The sequence below is a fragment of the Danio rerio genome, chromosome 12 (genome assembly GCF_052040795.2).
Source record: "Danio rerio strain M-AB ecotype USA chromosome 12, GRCz13ab, whole genome shotgun sequence".
NCBI lineage: Eukaryota > Metazoa > Chordata > Actinopteri > Cypriniformes > Danionidae > Danio > Danio rerio.
In genome coordinates, this window is record NC_141032.1 from 10,656,154 (window position 1) to 10,677,152 (window position 20,999).

Genomic DNA, 20,999 nt, shown 5'->3' on the forward strand with positions numbered 1-20,999 from the left:
GAAAACAATAAAAATAAAAGAAGCAAAATGTTACAAAGTGTATTAAAATGTACATAAATATTAATCAGGCTTCCACAGAAACTCACTGAACCAGACAAGAAACATATATATTAAAATTGAATGTTGAGAAGCAATCATTTTAAGATTTCAGTCGAAATGTTGGTGTTAAATCAAGAATTAAACCAATAACAACAGTTTGATCTTCAGTTTTGTCTAGAACTGCAGCAAACTTAGGAGTCTTCAGAAATACATGTGACACAGTTGAAGTGAGAATTATTAGCCCCCTTTTGAATTTTTATTTCTTTTTAAAATATTTTCCAAATGATGTTTAACAGAGCAATGAAATGTTCACAGTATGTTTGATAATATTTTTTTGTTCTGGAGAAAGTCTTATTTGTTTTATTTTGGCTAGAATAAAAGCAGTTTTTTTCGATAGTCAACAGAACAAACCATCATTATACAATAACTTGCCTAATTACCCTAACCTGCCTAGTTGACCTAATCAACCTAGTTAAGCCTTTAAATGTCACTTTAAGCTGTATAGAAGTGTCTTGAAAATATCTAGTAAAATATTATTTACTGTCATTATGGCAAAGATGAAATAAACCAGTTATTAGAAATGAGTTATTAAAATTATTATTTTTAGAAATGTTGAAAAAATCTTCTCTCTGTTAAACAGAAATGAGGGAAAAAAATAAACAGGGGGGCTAATAAAAAATTAGGAGGACTACAAGTTCTGACTTCAACTGTAGGCTATGGTATACAGTTATACAGTTACAGTAATAGTCTTGAAACAAGACCCCCTTCATTAGAATCACAAAATGAAGAGTCATGAAATAGATAACATAGGTCTCTCTATCTTCTACCCTGAAAGGTGATTTATCAAAATCTTTTATTGTTTACTTTTATGGAATTCTGAAGTTTTATCTTTAAAATTCTGGAAACTTCAGCAGTTAATATAGTATTTTCATCTCCATCTCTTTTAAAGACCACCACTTGTAAATCATCCTCTAAGTTCAGTCGTGGCCTTTATTTTCAATGTACGCGAGTACTGTAAAGATGTCAAAGTTTAACATTGTGCAGTAAAATCAATCTGCTGCAACTAACACTATTGCTGTGTCATTAATCTAGCGTAATAACCCCAGGGTCACAATCCAATAGAGAAAGAATTGAAAGGGTGATGGCTTCTTATTTGCATGTTGTTTTTAAGTAACTATTAAATACAATTTTATCTTCTGCAGGTTATGGATAAAATATGGTAATTCTAGTTTAATAACATATATGATATTTTTGGAAATCACCAAGTGACCCTCCCTCCATGTCTCACGACCGCCACTTTGAGAACCACAGCATTAATTCACTGTGTATTTAAGTTCTCGGTTCAGTTCAATTTTTAGCTGTGTCATTTATTTGTTACCAATTGATGTGTGTCACATTCTGTCTTTACTTGTCTGGATATCTGTTGTTTGCATTATGAAAACTTTTTGTGAATCTTACTCAATCATGCGCTCAGTTCCTCACTGCAGCCTGACAGAATAACAAGCTCAAACCCAGTTTCAATTGTAAAACATGTGTATCTATAAATATTAGGGGTAACGGTTCACAAAAATCATGGTTCGGTTCAATACGACACAGTGGTTCGTTATGTTTTCGATACAGCAAAAACAAAAGCCAGACGATTTCACAGATTAAATTTTTTATGTATTAAAAATAACATAATCAAAGTATGATCTTGTATGATCTTGTTTATGATCTTGTTTTAAACAGTGATAGAGCTATACTTCTGGGGGTTTTGCTTAGCAGCAAATAAAACAAATCCAATGCATTTATTATACTCAAAACCAAAAAGCTGCTTATAAAAAATTATGTAATATTGTAGTAGTTAAACAAATAAAAAGAACTATTTAGTTTTTATATGGAACTTTGTTTTACTATGGAATTTTTTATTTTCAGAAAAATGAGTGTCCACCTTTTCTTCGGACAGCACAGATCTGCTTGATTTCACTGTCACCTGCCATTTTAGTGGATCTGAAAGCTGGAATTATCTGACTGAAATGGGCTAATGAAGGAATAATGTAACGGAGCTTTATACATTTAACATTTTCTTAAAACCCAAAATTACCACTACCGATTAAGGTCATATCATTTAAATGTACCGATTGCCTCTGTGATTTGTTTTTTCCCTGTTTGAATCTGTCTGAATGCTGCGGGTATAGTTGCATGTAGAGCGCGTTTCCAGTGACTGATTCCGTGATGTCAGTGTAAATGAGTTAACATGCTAAAATATTATCGCTAAAATAGCTTGCTGTCATAGCAGATGTTACTGGGTTTTTTTCACCACTCTCTTGCCATCACCCTCATAACTTACAGGGAAACCAAAGTGCTCCCAAAGTTAGACCCGCTGTTGGTTATAGGAGGATTACATTAACGTTATTAGCCATTTTGTAAGCTAGTGCAGCATGTGCCTGACTGGAGTAGTGTTTGGAGGTGGGCGGGAAAGGCAGCATGTTGTTGCACTGAAAACATTATATTTTGTACACTTATTCTCTTTTATCTTTTTTTGATATAGTCTGAATCGTTCGGTTTGTAATGCGTACCAAACCGAAAGTCTCGTACCGAACGGCTCAAAACGAATACGCATATCATTACACCCTTAATAAATATGTGGGTTTTTTGTTTGTTTGTTTTTGAGGGACCTCAAGGAAGCTTTACCAACTACATGAAGTGGGTGCTGAAAGCGTGCAGATGATTATGAACTGTCGGGTCAGCCAAGCCCCACTGCAGCACGCTGCACTGACCACCAGCCAGAGCCGACCACTAGCCACTACTTGCCCCAATCAAAGAGCCTTCACCAAGGAGAGTGGCTAAGCCGAGAGAAAAAAGACTTCACTGTGCCTCAATCGTCTGTGCTCTCCCTCACTGCAGTTTAACTCCATCTTTCCTGAGCCTAGAACATCCTCCTGTTCAAAAATTTAATCCAAACTTAATCCTAAACCTTGGTGTTACCTCTTGATATTCTGCCCTCGTAAAAGAGTTCCCCTTCTTCAACTAGACAGATAGACAACTCCTTCCACTGAGATACTGAACTGAATATGGATTTATTGTGACCACCACTTCAAATGTATGTGGAACAGAGTAAAACTGAAATACAGAGAGAAAACAAACATTACAAAATAAGAATTTGAGAAATATTACTGTACAATCGAATGAAACGCACATACAATATCACTATAATGATGTGGATGCATGAACTGCTGATCTAAAGCAATCTTACTAAGTAAAGTTTAGCATGAAATATGTCCCCAATATTAATTTGTAATGCACACAAAATCCTTATAAAATATTTTGGTACTTACAGACAAAGCTTCTATTAGGAAATACAAAATGAATAGACAGATGAAGGTCTGAGAGACCGTGTGGCTGTCAGCATCGACTGAATGTTTCAAAATGGCTGGTGTTTAGGTGAAAGGTCACTTCTTAATATAATGATAAAATTAACAGAACACTACCACCTAGTGGATCAAAAGGGTATTACACTGGAACCAGCACACTCCCCGTCTGGTGTCTGGAAGACGCCATCAATGATATTCATATTATGTTTACTCAGTCTTTGGAGACAACAGTAAAACAACATTCGATATAGGTCGTAAAAACGTCTTGGACACTCCGTCTTTTACCACCTTGACCTCAACCTTTCTTACTCTCCCGTCTCTCCCAGGAAATGTTTCCATCACAATTCCCATGGGCCAGTCATTCCTCCTAGCATGGCTGTCTTTTAACAGCACAACATCTCCCACTTGTAGATTGGAGCTCTCATTTTGCCATTTTCTGCGGTTTTGTAAGGTGGCAAGATATTCTTTCCTCCAACGATTCCAGAATGTATTGGCCAAGCTCTGAACCTGTCTCCACTGACGAACAAAGAGATCCTTCTCGCCAAATTCTCCTGGCGGAGGAAGAACTGCTGAAGACTTCTGAGTCAGTAGAGTTGCTGGGGTAAGAATTAATGGAGCATCTGGATCCGTAGACACAGGCACTAGTGGACGGTTGTTAACTATAGCTGTGACTTCCGCCATAAAGGTGATCAAAACCTCATGGGATAACTTTGATAGTGCGATTCCTTGTAGCATAGATTCAAGGATGCGTCTTGAGACTCCGATCATACGCTCCCAGCTTCCCCCCATGTGGGATGAGTGGGGAGGATTAAATATCCAAATGCAGCTCTTGTTACTCAGATATTCTTGTACCTTCCTGTCATCTGTAATTGCCTCCATCTTTAGCTCCTTGCACGCTCCAACAAAGTTGGTACCGCAGTCTGACCGCAACTGCTTTGCCGGACCTCGAACAGCAAAGAAACGGCGGAGAGCGTTTATAAAGCTGGAGCTATCCATTGATTCTATGACTTCTATATGTATAGCCCTTGTGCTCATACATGTGAACAAGACTGCCCAGCGTTTTGAGTTTGCTTGTCCTCCTCTAGTTCGACGTGAGGTGACCATCCAAGGCCCAAAAATATCCACCCCTACAAAGGAGAATGGAGGGTCTATGCTGAGCCTTTCAGGAGGTAAGTCAGACATTCTTTGAGTTAAAAACTTTCCTCGCAGTCTGCGGCACTTTACACACTGAAAAATCACACTACTGATGCGCCTTTTGCCACCTATGATCCAAAAGCCAGCCTCTCTTAAGGCACCCTCAGTAAAGGCCCGTCCCTGATGTTCAACTTGTTTGTGATAATGTTGAATGAGAAGAGATGTGATGTGACACTGTCCGGGGAGAATTATTGGGCACACTTCATCTCTATCAAGGCTCGCTTGCGAGAGGCGGCCACCAACCCTGAGCAGGCCGAGTTCGTCTACATAAGGTGTTAGATTGCAAAGAGGACTTTGTTTTGGAATGCCTCTGCCTCCCTTAAGGCATTTCAGCTCTTCTGAGTAGCATTCTGCTTGTACACTATGGATGAGGATGGACTTCGCTCTTTCAAGGTCTTCTACTGAGCAGGGTTTGTCACATATGTGCCAGCCTCTACAAGTGCTTTTATCGTTATCCTTCTGAAAAGAATGAGTTATGTGCACAAGTCTGGCTATTGCCCGAACCAGTGTATGCCAGCTTGAGAATCTCTCAAAGCGTTTGGGATCTAAGTCTCTTCTTGAAGTGTGAGTGGCACAGGAAATAACCTGGGAGCGTACTTCAATGTCCAAATCTGGATGTATCATGGCAAAGGGACCTGTGTGAGATGTTTCCTGTGTTGTATTAAACAAGAATCTGGGACCAGTCAACCACATGCTATGGGAAAGATCAGCTGCTGGAACAGATCTTGTGGCTTGGTCAGCAGGGTTTTGATCGGTTGAGACGTATTTCCACTGCTCAGGGTGCGTGGACCTCTGAATCCTTTGCACTCTGTTGTGCACATACACGTGAAACTTCCTGGATCTATTACAGATGTAACCTAAGACAACCTTGCTGTCTGAATAGAATGTCACAACATCCAGCTTGATGTCAATTTCGTCTGCAATAATTTCAGCTATTTCCACAGCCAGAACAGCTGCACACAGCTCAAGTCTAGGGACAGAGATCTCTGGTCGCGGAGCTAGTTTAACCTTGCCAAATATGAATCCAACTTCTACATTACCACTTATACTGGTAATTTTGCTGTATGCGACAGCTGCAATGGCATTTGTGGACGCATCACAGAAGACACACATTTCTCTTCTTTGCGCTTGATGAAGAGAGATGGTGGCATATGTGCGAGGGATTTTGACAAGCTCAAGCTTCTTTAACGAGTCTCTCCAAATCTTCCATTCCTTGAATTTCTCACTTGATAGAGGTGCATCCCAGTCACAAGATTCTGTGGTTAGTGTTCTGAGTAGAAGTCTGCCTTGAATGACAACAGGTGCAGCAAACCCAAATGGGTCGAACAAACTGTTTATCGTTGACAGAACCCCACGTCTGGTGTATGGTCTCATCTGATCTGCAACTTGAAAGATAAACACATCTTCACTCATGTCCCAACTCACTCCAAGACTTCTTTGGACTGATGGGAGTCCAGTATTCAGATCTAGGTTCTTTAACTCCTTTGCAAGATCCTCTGAAGGAAATGCTTTCATAACTTCCACTTTATTAGAAGCAATCTTGTGAAGATGCAGATTAGACTGGGCCAGCATTTCCTGAGTGTCTTTGAGCAGTTTGATGGCTTCCTCTTCTGTGGGGAAGGAGGTAAGGCCATCATCCACATAAAAGTTTCTTTCCACAAAGTGCCTTGCCTCAAATCCATAGTCTTGCTCGCCTGTGAGAGCAGCTCTTCTGAGTCCATATATGGCAACTGCTGGAGATGGGCTGTTACCAAAAACATGCACTCGCATGCGATACTCTCGCACCTCACTGTTTAAGTCACTGTTGGCATACCAAAGAAAGCGTAGGAAATTACGATGTTCTTTTTCTACCACAAATGAGTGAAACATTTGCTGGATATCAGCCATCACTGCTACTCGTTCTTTCCTGAATCGCAGTAATACCCCTAAAAGGCTATTGTTTGCATTAGGGCCAGTGAGGAGAACATCATTTAGTGACACTCCTTGATGTTGTGCACTGGAGTCGAACACTACTCTTATCTGTCCAGGTTTCTTAGGATGGTACACCCCAAACATGGGCAGATACCAGCACTCTTCATTTTCCTGTAACTGTGGTGCCAACTCTGCATTGCCATTTTCAAAGATTTTGCCCATAAAATCCACAAAGTGCTCCTTTACCTCTGGGTGCTTTCTTAGTTTGCGTGTCAGCAACATAAGACGATTGTTGGCTTGAACCTTATTGTTCGGGAGGCGCTGCCGAGGGCTGCGGAATGGTAGAGGGGCAACCCAGCTATTGGATTCATCCTGATGGAATTGATCTTCCATAATCTTCAAGAATGCCAAGTCATCCATGGAGGGAGCTGTTTTTTCATCATTCTTTGTGCAGCGAAAAACTGACTCTCCAATGGAACATTCTTCAGATACTGATAAGGTTTTCTGCTTGGGGTTCAATGAAGGTTTTGGCTCATTGTGCAGACTGAAATAGTCCTTCACAAACATGCTGTTTGGACAGGGACTCATGTAGCTGGGGCGTCCATTTGCTAAGATGTGAGTCTTAAAAACATCCACTGTAGCAGGTTTGTGGGCTCCGTTTAGGCAGATATCTCCAACTATCACCCACCCAAGGGCCAGCCTCTGGGCAAAGGGAGCATGTAGTGGTCCATTACATTGTTCCTCCACTTTATGTACCTGAATGAGATCTCTCCCGAGCAGAAGCAGAATTTTGGCCTTTGGATCTAGACTTGGAATTTTTGAGGCTACCGATCTTAAATGACTATGGTATTGTGCTGCCTCTGGAGTAGGAATCTCTGATCTGTTGTTTGGGATGAGATTACATTCTATCAGTGATGGAAGAGCAAGAGATGTCTTTCCATCGAAGGATTCTACTATAAATCCATCAGCTCTTCGTCCTTCAGTCTTTGCAATGCCCGCACATGTTCTGAGCATGTAAGGTGCTGTGTTGTCTTCAACTTTAAACATCTCAAAAAAAGCTGATCTCGCCAGAGACCTATTACTCTGATCATCTATGACTGCGTAAACCTTCCTTTTGTTATGAGGCTCACCTTCTGGATATACATTTACCAAGCAGATCTTTGAACATGACTTTCTGCTATTTGGATCCCCACATACTTTTGTACAGGAAGATGTTGCAACTGGGTAAAGAAATTCTTCCTGCTCCCCGCCATAATCTGCTGAAGGTTCTGTATCCTTTTTTTCTAACCAGGGGGCTGGACCATTGTGTAGGGCGGCTATGTGCTTGTCACTGTTGCATTCAGAGCACTGGATTACTGCCTTACAATCCTTTGCCTGGTGGGTAGTCGAGGAACAGCATTTAAAGCAAATGGAGTTCTCTCTGAGGAAAGCTTTCCTGTCCAGCAAGGTCTTCTCCCTGAAACCTCTACACTTTCTGAGGGGATGTGGCTTTTTATGAATAGGACATTGTCTGTTGAGGTTATCATTTGTCCTATTAAATTCATTTCTTTGAGTGGCATTGTCAATTTCTGTTTTGTGGACAGTAACAGGAGCTCTGATTGCCTTTGGATATTTTTCACATCTGGATAATGACACATTTTGTGTAGTCAGTTTAAAGCTGTGATCATTTCTCATGCGGGCCTCACCACAAATGAAATCACAAAAGAATGAAAAAGGAGGAAAACTAACTCCATACTCCTGTTTGTAACGAGTTCCTTGCAACATCCATTTTTCTTGCAAATTAAATGGCAGTTTCTCTAGGATGGAGCTGATGCCTCTTGAAGTATCCAAGAAGGTCAGGCCTGGCAGATAACCTTCAGCTTTGGCTATCTTTAATTCAAGGAGTAGGTCTCCCAGCTCTCTGAGACGTTGATGATCCTTGTTTGACAGCTTAGGGAAACATTCAAGCTTGTTAAAGAGCGCTGCCTCCATAGCTTCGGCTGAACCATAGCAATCCTCTAGCCGTTTCCAGACCATGCTGAGCCCAACATCAGGATAACTAATATGAACTGACCTAATGCGTCTTGCATGTTCAGTCGATTCTGGACCCAGCCACTGAACAAGTAGGTCTAGTTCCTCACTAGGTTTAAGATCAAGTCCTTCAATAGCATTGCAAAAACTGGACTTCCATGCCCAATAGTTCTCTGGCTTGTCATTAAATCTTGAAAGCACACCTGTCAGAAGATCACGTCGAGCTAGAAACTTTGCAAGCTCAAACACTTCTGAGCGAGCATTATAGTGCTCATTGCAATGTGAGTGTGGGGGGCTTGTGAGTGAAGCGTTGTGTCTTGGAGGTAGTGCATCAGGCACTGCTGATTTAAACAATGATGTGTTTGCACCTTCTCTTTTGATCGCTCAAGCCTGAGTGGTAGGGATAAGAGGGGTAGCAGCATTAGCGACAATTTTAATTGCTGACTGTCTCGCTGGCAGACTTTGAAATGAATTATCTTGCTCGATGGGTTGAGGCTGTTGAACATCAACCAGATTAGAAGCTAGTGGCTTCTGTTCAGTGGTTTCTGCAAACTCTGGCATGTAACCTTCTTTATATTTTTGCTGGTCTTCAACATATTCTTTAGTTCTTTGCAGAGAATTGTGTGAAGAATGTGGGTCTTGATTATCAGAGAGTTGATCTGTACCCCTTATATCTGCTGCAGCCTCAAACACTGATGCCTCAGCTGCAGCCGCTTCTGCCTCTCTTTCTTGTTGTAGTGCATTTAGTGTAGCCTCCAGACGAGCCTCTTCCACTTTTAGCTGAGCTTGTACTTGAGCTTGCTTTACTTTCACTTCTATCTCTTTTTATGCATATGTGGCTCTAGTTAGTGCAGCTTCTGCCTTCGCACGGGCCTCCAATGCTGCTGCACTTGCTGCAGACTTGCTTGAGTGTCTTGATGATCGAGTACATGCCGATCTTGTTCTTAGACTATGTTTCTCAGATGAAGACATTCTGAAATGAATGCTGAACTTGATCTTCTATTTATTAATGTGTCGATCAGTATTTGTCTTTTTACTATTCTGCCCTCGTAAAAGAGTTCCCCTTCTTCAACTAGACAGATAGACAACTCCTTCCACTGAGATACTGAACTGAATATGGATTTATTGTGACCACCACTTCAAATGTATGTGGAACAGAGTAAAACTGAAATACAGAGAGAAAACAAACATTACAAAATAAGAATTTGAGAAATATTACTGTACAATCGAATGAAACGCACATACAATATCACTATAATGATGTGGATGCATGAACTGCTGATCTAAAGCAATCTTACTAAGTAAAGTTTAGCATGAAATATGTCCCCAATATTAATTTGTAATGCACACAAAATCCTTATAAAATATTTTGGTACTTACAGACAAAGCTTCTATTAGGAAATACAAAATGAATAGACAGATGAAGGTCTGAGAGACCGTGTGGCTGTCAGCATCGACTGAATGTTTCAAAATGGCTGGTGTTTAGGTGAAAGGTCACTTCTTAATATAATGATAAAATTAACAGAACACTACCACCTAGTGGATCAAAAGGGTATTACACTGGAACCAGCACACTTGACTTATACCTCTTGAATTATTTGCTTGGTTTCATCACTTTAGTTTTTGTTCTAGCACTCGGATCCATTACTGATTGACCAATCAGGCTGCTTTCTTCAATTGATCGTCGATGGCAGTGTTTTTTACCCAACAAGAGATGACATGTAAAACACACCAAACCAACTAGCTGGACCAAGGTGCTCGCCGACAGCCTGATGCATCCCAACGACCAACCATCAGCTCGGTGTGTCCAAATCTTTACTCTTCCACTCTATGTCTCCACCTGGGACTTTACTTCTATCCACTGCATCCAAGTCTGTCAGCCCTCAGCGGCGTTCATGGAAGAGTGGAGAGCATGAGACTCATTCCTGAAAGACCCCAGTGACATATGAGTCTTCGCATTGATCCTGAAGGAAAGCCTATACACCAGCCGGTGACCTCTCCCACCTGCAGCTTCTCTACAATTGACGTTCAGGGTTCTCCAGCCTCCGCCACCTGGACTGCAGCTCTGCACAGGAAGTTTGGTCAGAAGAAAAATTGTCGTGCACAACTGAGCCTGATGTCTCTCGAGGTTTTTTCCTTCACTTTCATCATTAGGTGAAGTTTTGTTCCTCGCCACTGGCTTGCTTGGTCTGGGACTTGTGGAGCTGCGCATCGATGGATTTGCTCTTCAGTGTTTGGACTTTCAGCAGTGACAATTAAACCACATTGAACTGAACTTAACTGAACTTCATGCAGTGAGGAGATCAATCTTTTTGCCAAGCCATTATGTTTAATTTATTCAGATATTAAAAGAGAACTTGGTGCCCATAACTAGAATGAGTCACGTAGTACCAGGTCTATGCAAACGTTTTAATCCCCCAGTTCTTTTCAAAGTACTGTGGCTTCTATAGCTGGGATTTCACAGTCTGCATTTTCTGTGTCATCCATGGTCACGTATGAAAAAAGCACAGAATAAGTGTGTACTAAGCTGTGACAGCACTACACTAGGGCTATGGGTGGCTATAGCGCCAGTTAGCCCCTAATTGGGTAAACAGATGTCCTGCATTTCCCAGGAAGGTCCCATAATTTAGCTCTATTTATAGTGTCCTGTGAGACTTAAACAACCTAAACAAACATAACTAGCCACAGTTTTAATAAACTTGCAGTAAAAGTAGCAGATAGGTAGAATCAAACTGAATGAATTCCCATCTGAAGCTTTTGATCCTGATTCCCTGAGAGTGAGCAGTAAGTTCTCCTTGCTCCTGAATTCTCAAATACACAAAGAGGTGTCAAAATATCCATCATGTGGACAATCTCACATAAACACAAGTGATCATAAGTAAACATTAAATATAAGTGAACATAAAAATTGCATTCTGATAGCTGAGTGCAAGGGTGGTAGATACCAGTGGTGTAAAGTAACAAATTACAAATACTCAAACTACTGTATTGGAGTAGTTTTTCTTAGGAATTGTAATTTACTAAGTAGTTTTAAAGATGTGTACTTTTACTTTCCCTTAAGTACATTTTGAGTGCTATATCGTACTTTTACTCCACCACTTTCTTTCAACCTGCAGTCACTACTTTATTTTTTCTTCTCAATGGGGATTACAAAATTCAGTCCTGTGATTCCTGTCCAATCAAATCTCACATCTCATACACGCAACACACTGGACAATTTCAAGACTTGGGCAATATATAATTGTTTGGAAGCATTATAAGTGTCCATGATGTCTAAAATCTTTACACACATTGACCCAGAGACTGTTTAGATCAGGGTTGTCCAAGCTCGGTCCTGGAGGGCCGGTGTCCTGGAAAGTTTAGCTCCAACCCTAATCAAACACACCTGAACCAGCTAATCTAGCTCTTACTTTATACTAAAAACTTCCAAGCAGGTGTGTTGAAACAAGTCGAAGCTAACCTCAGCAGGACACCGGCCCTCTAGGACTGAGTTTGGACACCCCTAGTTTAGATGCATCTCACTGATGAAAAATAAAGGAAGTTATGTCTGTATGAAGACCAAAAATGGCCTTAAACACCCAGCAGGCACAAGACATCAACATGACGTCAGATTGAAGTTGTACCCCAACGTCATGGGGACGTTGCATTTTGTTTGAAAAAAAAAATCGGGTTGACGTCAGAACTAAACAGCAGGTCGACGTCAATGTCCAACATAAAATCAACCCAATTTCAATGTCTACAGATTTTACAGGTTGAAGTTGTGTCGACGTTACCACTATGATGTCTATCAGACATTGGATTTTGGTTGCCATATCTGATGAATACATGTCAGTATTTGATGTCAATATGACGTTGGTTTAAGATGTTTGCTTGATGTTGGATATTGGTCACTTTCCAACACAACCTAAAATCAACAAAATATCAACGTCACTTGATGTTGTGATTGGACAACAAAACGTTGTCCTTAGACGCTGGCTAGACATTGAATTTTGGTCACCTGACATCACAACCCAAATCAAACCTATTATTAACGTTTATGACCTTGTGTGCCTGCTGGGCAATAACTAAATGCACTTGGAATGTACTAACTACATGTAAATGCATCAGTTTTTTACAGCGTAATACTCACTACTCATTACTCTTGAGTACTCATACTTTAAGTAGTATTTACAAGAGATACTTTTACTCTACTTGCACTACAATTTTATTCTATTATTATTTTATTCTAAAATACATTTCAATGTATTTTTGCCCAACCCTGGTTGAGCTGTTGTCACTGGTCATAATCTTATGTCTTAGCAAAGCGTGATAGGCAAATATTGTAAAATGTTTTGACAATTTAAATTCACTATTTTCTACTTTTTTTGTTTTCGTGCTGTTGATCTGTAAACAGTCATCAACTCATAGGTTTTTAACCACAAACATGAGCTCATGCATGACAGTCTATTCCTGGGAACCACTGCAAAAGCCAAAAGTATCAACCAAATCATACTGATGGGTCAGAAACAACTACTGAAGAAATGACATTCACGCAACACGCCATCATGTTACACATTAACATAGTTCACAGAATAGCAGCAGAACTATCCAAACACAACAAAGGAAATGGGAAAGGACCACATTTGAATCCCTAAGAGAATAAATCATATTGAGAGAGAAAAACAGGACACCACAAATCTTATGGAAAAAAATAGGCCTACATGGGAACAAATCAGAGATGACACTCTCAAGATGTCAAGTTGTTGTCAAATTTGCTGAATTTGTCACAGCACAGGGCAGGGAATCAACCACAACAGCTCCTCCTAGTGAAACAATCCTCCTTTAAGACTAGACAAATTACAGTTGAAACCAGAAGTTTACATACACTCCATAAAAAGGCACGTAGCCATTTTTTTTTTTTTTAAAGTCAGATGTTAATGTGACTATACTTTTTCTCTTTTAGGTAAGTTAGGATTATCAAATTTCTTTCTGTTATGCTTAATAGCAGAATAATGAGAGAGATTTTTTTTTAAATTGTTATAACTTTTCTTGAAAGTCAAGTTTACATACAATAAGAATATTGTGCCTCTGAAAAAGCTCAGATGATGATGTCAAGGTTTTGGATGTTTCTGATTGGCTAATTGGCAACATTTGAGTTCATTTCAGGCACAACTGTGGAATAATATTTAAGGAAAACCTCAAACACACTGCTTACTTGTGTGACAACATGGGAAAATCAACAAGCCAGAATCAACAAAAAAGCCAGATCACAATTTGCTAAATTACACTGGAAAAATAATCATTTTTGGAGACATGCCCTGTGGTCTGATGGAACTAAGATTGAAGTGTTTGGCCATAATGACCAGTGTTACATTTGAAGGACAAAGGGGAAAGCTTACAAGCCTAGGAACACCATCCCCACTGTGAAGTATGGGGGTGACAGCGTCATGTTGTGGGGTTGTTTTGCTGCAGGAGGGACTGGTTCACTTCACAGCATAGATGGCATCATGAAGAAAAAAACATTATGTAGAAATACTGAAGCAACACCTCAAGACTTCAGCCAGGAAATTAAATCTTGGCCACAAATGGGTCTTCCAAACAGACCATGACTTTAATTATACTGCTAAATTAGTTAATATGTGCTTTAAGTACAACAGAGTGAATGTTTTGGAGTGGCCATCACAAAGCCCTGAACTCAATCCTATAGAAAATTAGTGTTAAAAAAGCTTGTGCGAGCAAGCAGCCTACAAATCTGACTCAGTTACGTCAAGGAATGGGCCAAAATTCCTTCAAACTATTGTTTGTATTATGATGTTCAGGACATTAAAAATACATTTCCTTGTTTTTTATTAGCTTTGCTTTTAAACTGTAGCACTTTGGTCAAATGTCTTGGGTATCCTTCCACAAGCTTCTCACAATAGTTTGAAGGAATTTTGGCCCATTCCTCCTGACAGAATTGGTGTAACTGAGTCAGATTTGTAGGCTGTCTTGCTCACACAAGCTTTTTCAACTCTGCCCACTAATTTTCTATAGGATTGAGATCAGGGCTTTGTGATGGCCACTCTAAAACATTATTAAAGCACATTTTAACTAATTTGGCAGTTTGCTTAGGGTCATGGTCCATTGGGAAGAACCATTTGTGGCTAAGTTTTAATTTCCTGGCTGATGTCTTGAGGTGTTGCTTCAGTATTTCTACATAATGTTCTTTCTTCATGATGCCATCTATGCTGTGAAGTGGACCAGTCCCTCCTGCAGCAAAACAGCCCCACAACATGATGCTGCCGTCCACATACTTCACAGTTGGGATGGTGTTCCTAGGCTTGTAGGCTTTCCCCTTTGTCCTCCAAATGTAACACTGGTCATTATGGCCAAACAGTTCAATCTTAGTTCCATCAGATCACAGGACATGTCTCCAAAAATGATTATTTTTCCCAGTGTAATTTAGCAAATTGTGATCTGGCTTTTTTGTTGATTCTGGGTTGTTGATTTTCCCATGTTGTCACACAAGTAAGCAGTGTGTTTGAGGTTTTCCTTAAATAATATTCTACAGTTGTGCCTCCAGTTAACTCAAATGTTGCCAATAAGCCAATCAGAAACTTCCAAAACCTTGACACCATCATCTGAGCTTTTTCAGAGGCATATTAATCTTATTGTGTGTAAACTTGACTTTCAAGAAAAGTTTTAACAATTTCTCAAAAAATATCTCTTTCATTATTCTGCTATTAAGCATAACAGAAAGAAATGTAATAATCCTAACTTACCTAAAAGAGAAAAAGTATAGTCACATTAACATCTGACTTTTTTTTAATGGTTATGTGCCTTTTTATACAGTGTATGTAAACTTCTGGTTTCAACTGTATAGTATTTAGTATAGTATATAGTATTTATTTTTTTTTAGGTTTTCATATGTTTTATCCATTTATACAAAATAGATATACACAGAGATCGAGATACACTATACACACATTATATAAATACAAACTTTTATTTTTAATGTGATTAATATTAACTAATCGTTTGACAGCACTAATTAATAGCTCTGGTAGTTGGTTGTCCAATCCCAGAACACTAAATAGATCAGAAACAGATCTCCTTTAGTGATGTTTGTTGCTATTTTGTGTTTTGAGTGTAAATGAAATCCAAAGGTTTTGTTTTTTAACCCAGAGGGCCTTCTCTTCCTCTTATGTAGCCATAAACATCTGTAACCATTATGTACAAAACTGTCACAGTCAATAATGTTAGACAACAAAACCAGAGCGTGACAAAAAGCAGAACACATTTGTTTTAGTTTCCTGTTTCCACTCTTTATGTGCTAAATTGGATCCAAGGTGCTGCTGAACATTTGTTTTTCTGCAGAAATAGTGTTTTTCTGCAGTTACAGTTTCAGTTTCTGTGCTTTGATTGTGTCAAAACTGTCTAATGGTGTATTTTCTCCCTTGTTTCAGATTGTCGGAGGGGCTGGACAGGCGTCACTATTGCTTTATATCAAGCGTTATGATGATGCTGACTTTATGTTCAAAGCATTACTAAATACAAAATACATTCTAGTCTATAACAAGAACTACATGTGTTAATGAGAAGCAGTTTTTCCTTTTTTTTTTTTTTGTCACAATCTATTTATTCCCCTTTCAAGTATGGAAGTCCTACTCTCAGAAATAAAGGTACACAAGCTGTCACTGGGGTGGTACCTTTTCAAAAGGTATACATTTGTATATGAAAAGTCCATATTAATACCTCAAGACTACATATTAGTACCTAAAAAGTACAAATATGTTCCTTTTAAAGTTTTTAGGTACTGATATACTTTTGAGGTACTAATATGGACCCTTTAAGTACAAATGTGTACCTTTTGAAAAAGTACCACCCCAGTGACAGCTCGCGTAAATTAAAAACTGCCGCCTATTGTCATTTAAATATGATTCATTTAAGCAGTAAAATAACCAGGACATTCAACTTTCCTCAGTGACACTGAAGCGACAACCAACACATGGATTCCACTTGGTGTTAAAGCCTTTTTCAATAGACTATTTTTAAAATTTATTATAGCAGTCAAAATAAAATAAAAAACGAGCTCAAAGTATGGGACAAATTCTGGACCTTTGTCAGTGAGGGGTGGGTCTTTTGAACCACCCGAACCCCTAGCTACGGGCCTGACTAATAAGCCTGCATGGACAAAGATAAGCTCACAGAGCATGGAATGAAGCAGAGGAGGAAAAGAAAGAGGAGAACAGGTGAATCTCATTAAAGGTGAGCGGAACCAGTGTCAGAGTGTGTGTAGGTGACACCGGCTCAATCAGTGATAAGATACAGAAAACACACACACACACACACACACACAGTGGATCTTTAGTTATCAAGACATACTGTTTACTGCATCAATATTATGGGTGAGTCCAAGAGCACATCGTCTTTGGTGTGCTTGTGTGTGTACAGACCAAAGAGATATGGATGCATATGAAGACTTTAGTGTGTTGAAAGTCAAATGTATCTAAAACTGTACACACATCACCCCCCAAAACTTTTGTCATTTTTAGTGGCTTTATATGATTTACAGCCTCTAACAATTGTATTTGTAAATGTAAATTGTAATTTTGTAAGTTGTAAAATTGTAAATGTTTTGTGAACAAAAATGTCATTTTAAATGTAGAGAAGTATATTTTAAACATATATTTTGATATATAATATAGTGATAATTAAAGTAATTCTGTTGGATATTCCAATGGCATTCTGATTTTTAGGGTGTCACTGCATGTGCCCACATTCTTTATTCATTTTTAGCTGTGAATGAATATGAGTGTATATAGAGGTGTGTCTGACCGCTGCAGGTGAACACACACTTTATAAAGGACTGCACACTTTTCTGAGGGCCTTGGACAGACAATATTGCTTTAGTAGTAGGGCAAGATATACAGTATTTAAGGTAAGTGCAATTAGTGTCATTATTATTACTTTTTATGATTTTTTTTTAAATTGTGTTTTACTGTTGAATATATTAATTTTATATAACATTTTTGATTTTATTTTAAAATGATCGGTTCAAAATATTGTTACAGAGTTAGTTATACTTGCAAATAAACAATGACCCAACCATGCAAAGGGATATCATTTGCACAAAGCAATAAAATAATTATTGCATTAGCCTAAATTATTTTTCAAATACAATTTACTTTATTTACATTTCATGTAAAAGGGTCAACACACACAGTATCACCCAAGGCATACAGCTGAGGCATCATTTATAAGACTTCAACAAGAATCGAAAGCTAAGATTTAGTAGACTGCAGTGTTGCCACATCAAAATATTGTCTGCATTACAGCACTATTCTGTGCTACAAAAAATTTAAAAACACAGAATTGAAACATCCAAAAAGACTTCACTAGTCTTTATTATAACTTTTGATACTTTCTTGCTGCTATATCGGCAAATGTACACATAAATACATAATTTAAAAAAAAAAAATATATATATATATATATATATATATATATATATATATATATATATATATATATATATATATATATAGGTCAATCAAGATAACTAGGCAGGATAGGGTAATTGGGCAAGTTATTATTAACAATGGTTTGTTATACTATCGAAGAAAATATAACCTAATAGGGGCTAATAATTTTGACCTTAAAATTTTTAAACCTGTTTTTTTCTAGCCGAATTAAAACAAATAAGACATTCTCCAGAAGAAAAAATATTATCAGACATACTGTGCAAATTTCCTTGATCTATTAAACATCATTTGGGAAATATTTCAGACTATATTCTGGATATTCTGAATATATAATATCTACATCTACAGAAGCACTGTAAAATGTTATTTGTACAGTTTCTGATCAAAACACTTTGGAAGGCGTCTAATTTTATTTAACGTATCTTTATTTCTATAGTGCTTTTTGAAATGTGGATTGTCAAAGCAGCTTAAAATGCAGTAGATGAAGTAAAGAGAATTGCATAAAATAGCTTAGATTCATGTGTAATGCTGGGTCACTTATACTAAATCTTATTTTTAACTGAATAAAACAATAAGACATTTACATTCCTTTTTGGACAAAACAATACCACTATTTTAACTTTAGATTAGAGTTTTGTATTTGGTGGAAATAAAACTAATGAAGACATTTGTTATTCTGATCAATAGTCTTTTTCTGGAGGAAAATGTCCTAAAGGGCTATATTTATTTACATTTTTGAAGAAATTTTATCAGACCCTTACAGAATAAAACCAGCGTAAAAATTTTTACTCAAACATATACTTAAGAAATCTAGTATATCCAGAGAAAGGGTTAATTTCAAGTGCTTTCTTTATTTTTTCTGTATTCTTAACATTTTGATATATATTTCACAGCTTGTTTAGTTACTATTAAAACATTTAATCATTTTTGTTTGTTTTTTAGGTCCTCTGAATGTAAATATTACCTAACAAAAAAGCAGATTTTCAGGTAAGCAGACATACTGTACAGTCAAGCCTGAAATTATTTATACACCTGGCAAACTCTGACTTTGTTCAAATGTAAATATAAAATATTTTTATCCACAATGAAAAAAAAAAAAAACAATATTAATAAATAAAACTTGATGAAATTAATTAAAGTAATTTTAAATCAGAATTTGCCAGGGGTATTAATCATTTAGGGTCTTGACTCATTTAAATTTACATTTAAATCCAAAGACTTACTGTTGACCGAGAATCTAATATGATGTTCGGTTACTTTGACTTGACAGATATAACATGCAGACACGCTCACTGATAAGTGTCCACATTTGCACTAGTGTTTGGAGGCTAAACATGAGCTTTATTTTATCGGTCATATCTAGACAGCAAACACACACCTACAGAGATCCAGCCATCATGTTTAAGTTGTCTACATCTCTGCTCTGACATTACATCTCACCTCACTGTCTCACTTAAAAGTAGGGCTGCATGGTATTTCAAAAACTGACCTTGTGATATTTAGTTTTTCTTTGATAAATTTTGCAATATGAATACCAGATGACTTGAATAGCTCTCTTTGGAAAGAATTGATCATTATAGATTGATTGGGTTCATTGTAGGGCAGTGCATTTGCATAAACTATAATAAACAAAATACTCTCAAAGATATGCAAGCAATGTAATAAACAGCAAGTTATGTTTTTTTTTTTTATGAACTCTTAGAATTATTCAGAAACAAAAAAATTGAGTAATCAAATGTAGAAAAATACACTGTATAAACTTCATTGGTTAATAACTAAATTAACCTTTGATAACATTGATATTAACATTTGGTGGATTTATGCTGATTTTCAATTACAACTAATTAAAACTTTGTTATTCTGAGCAAGTGTCTTTTTTACTAGTCTAGCATAAAGTAAATTGTGACAATGAAAACAAAGAAATAAATATGTAACAACCTCCAAATTGTCAATGCTATTGGGTGTTTGTTATGACACTAAATCAGCCAGTAGGTGTTTAAAGTGAGTGAAAATTTTCATCTGTCATTGAAACAATTTATTCAAAATAAATTATTCATATAGTTTTCATAAATAAATCATTAAAAAATTTTTTAGTTAAAGAAATTTTCAGAAATTGATGAATAAAACAATACAATGCTGCTCTGAAGCACACAAATGTCCTGATTTGGTTTTGTCTGAAACTTTCCTTTGGAGGTGCACTAGAAAAAGGCTAGTTGTTATGAAAGGCTGAACATGCAAAACAAGGGTCGTTCCAAACGCAGCTTTATTTGAGAATGGTCAGACAGACATGGGTGTAAACGACCATCCAGAAGAGTAATCCAAAAACTAAGGATGGCTGACGATGCTTCGACAAAGTGTTGAGATCCAAAAGCACAAGTGTTTCAAAACACTGCACCAAAAAAATTATCCAAAACACCCAGGTCACGTGACTAAAATTCTTCGAAGCACCCAGGTCACATAACGTTCGAGGTTACTAAAGTAACCCTTCGTTCCCCGAGGAGGGGAACGGAAGCACTATAAGTGGATTTGATTGTAAAATCCACGCATTGGGAGGTTCGGTTCAGAAGCTACTCGTCTGAAAGAGTATTGAACGGGCCAATTAAGAATGAATTGGCAGCGCAAGCCTGCGCAGGTGAGCGGCATAAGCAATCAACTGAGTATATAAGCTCACCTGGCGCCAGCAGACGCTATCCTTTTTAAGCTGAAGAGACTTTCAACAGCTAAGGGACAGTCATTATGGCGACGGAGTATAGTGCTTCCGTTCCCCTCCTCGGGGAACGAAGGGTTACTTTAGTAACCTCGAACGTTCCCCTTCGGGGGGAACTTCAGCACTATAAGTGGATTTGATTGTAAAATCCACGCATTGGGAGCCCATTGAAAGCGCCATAATGACTGCACCTTACCAACACCCCCGATGAGGAGATAGTCAAGCAAGCGTGACGCACCCACATCATGGGGGGCGCGGTCCTCCAACGTGTCCCTGGCCCTAATTTATCCTACTTCAACAGAAGTTTTACGGATTTAATATATATTTTTTGGGAAGTCGTGA

The 20,999-nt window shown here is 38.0% G+C and overlaps 2 protein-coding genes across 4 annotated transcripts in view; one reads left to right on the top strand and one right to left on the bottom strand.

Moving 5' to 3' along the window:
* Nucleotides 1-2,695: 2,695 nt before the first annotated feature.
* Nucleotides 2,696-9,984, bottom strand: LOC147841287 (uncharacterized). Of its 2 annotated transcripts, none has more exons than XM_087275884.1 (2): nt 9,888-9,984; nt 2,696-9,672 (listed from the first exon to the last, which is right to left on the bottom strand). In XM_087275884.1, the coding sequence occupies exon 2, from the start codon at nt 8,511-8,513 to the stop codon at nt 3,600-3,602; it is 4,914 nt and encodes a 1,637-aa protein (XP_087132010.1). In that variant the 5' UTR covers nt 8,514-9,672; nt 9,888-9,984; the 3' UTR covers nt 2,696-3,599. The 2 variants fall into 2 exon arrangements, with proteins under 2 accessions (XP_087132010.1, XP_087132012.1); XM_087275886.1 differs by having other exon boundaries at nt 3,014-4,602; nt 4,880-9,984.
* Nucleotides 9,985-17,354: 7,370 nt separating this feature from the next.
* The window catches only part of slc4a1b (solute carrier family 4 member 1b (Diego blood group)), a 43,168-nt gene continuing 39,523 nt past the window's right edge, over nt 17,355-20,999 (top strand). Inside the window, exons 1-2 of one of the 2 annotated variants that reach the window (XM_087275175.1) lie at nt 17,355-17,406; nt 18,893-18,937. The gene's annotated coding sequence lies outside the window, so the exon portion shown is untranslated. 2 annotated transcript variants of the gene reach the window in all.

What these genes read in the sequence shown, in the direction of transcription:
- LOC147841287 (XM_087275884.1), bottom strand. Translation starts at nt 8,513, where the DNA reads ATGGTCTGGAAACGGCTAGAGGATTGCTATGGTTCAGCCGAAGCTATG.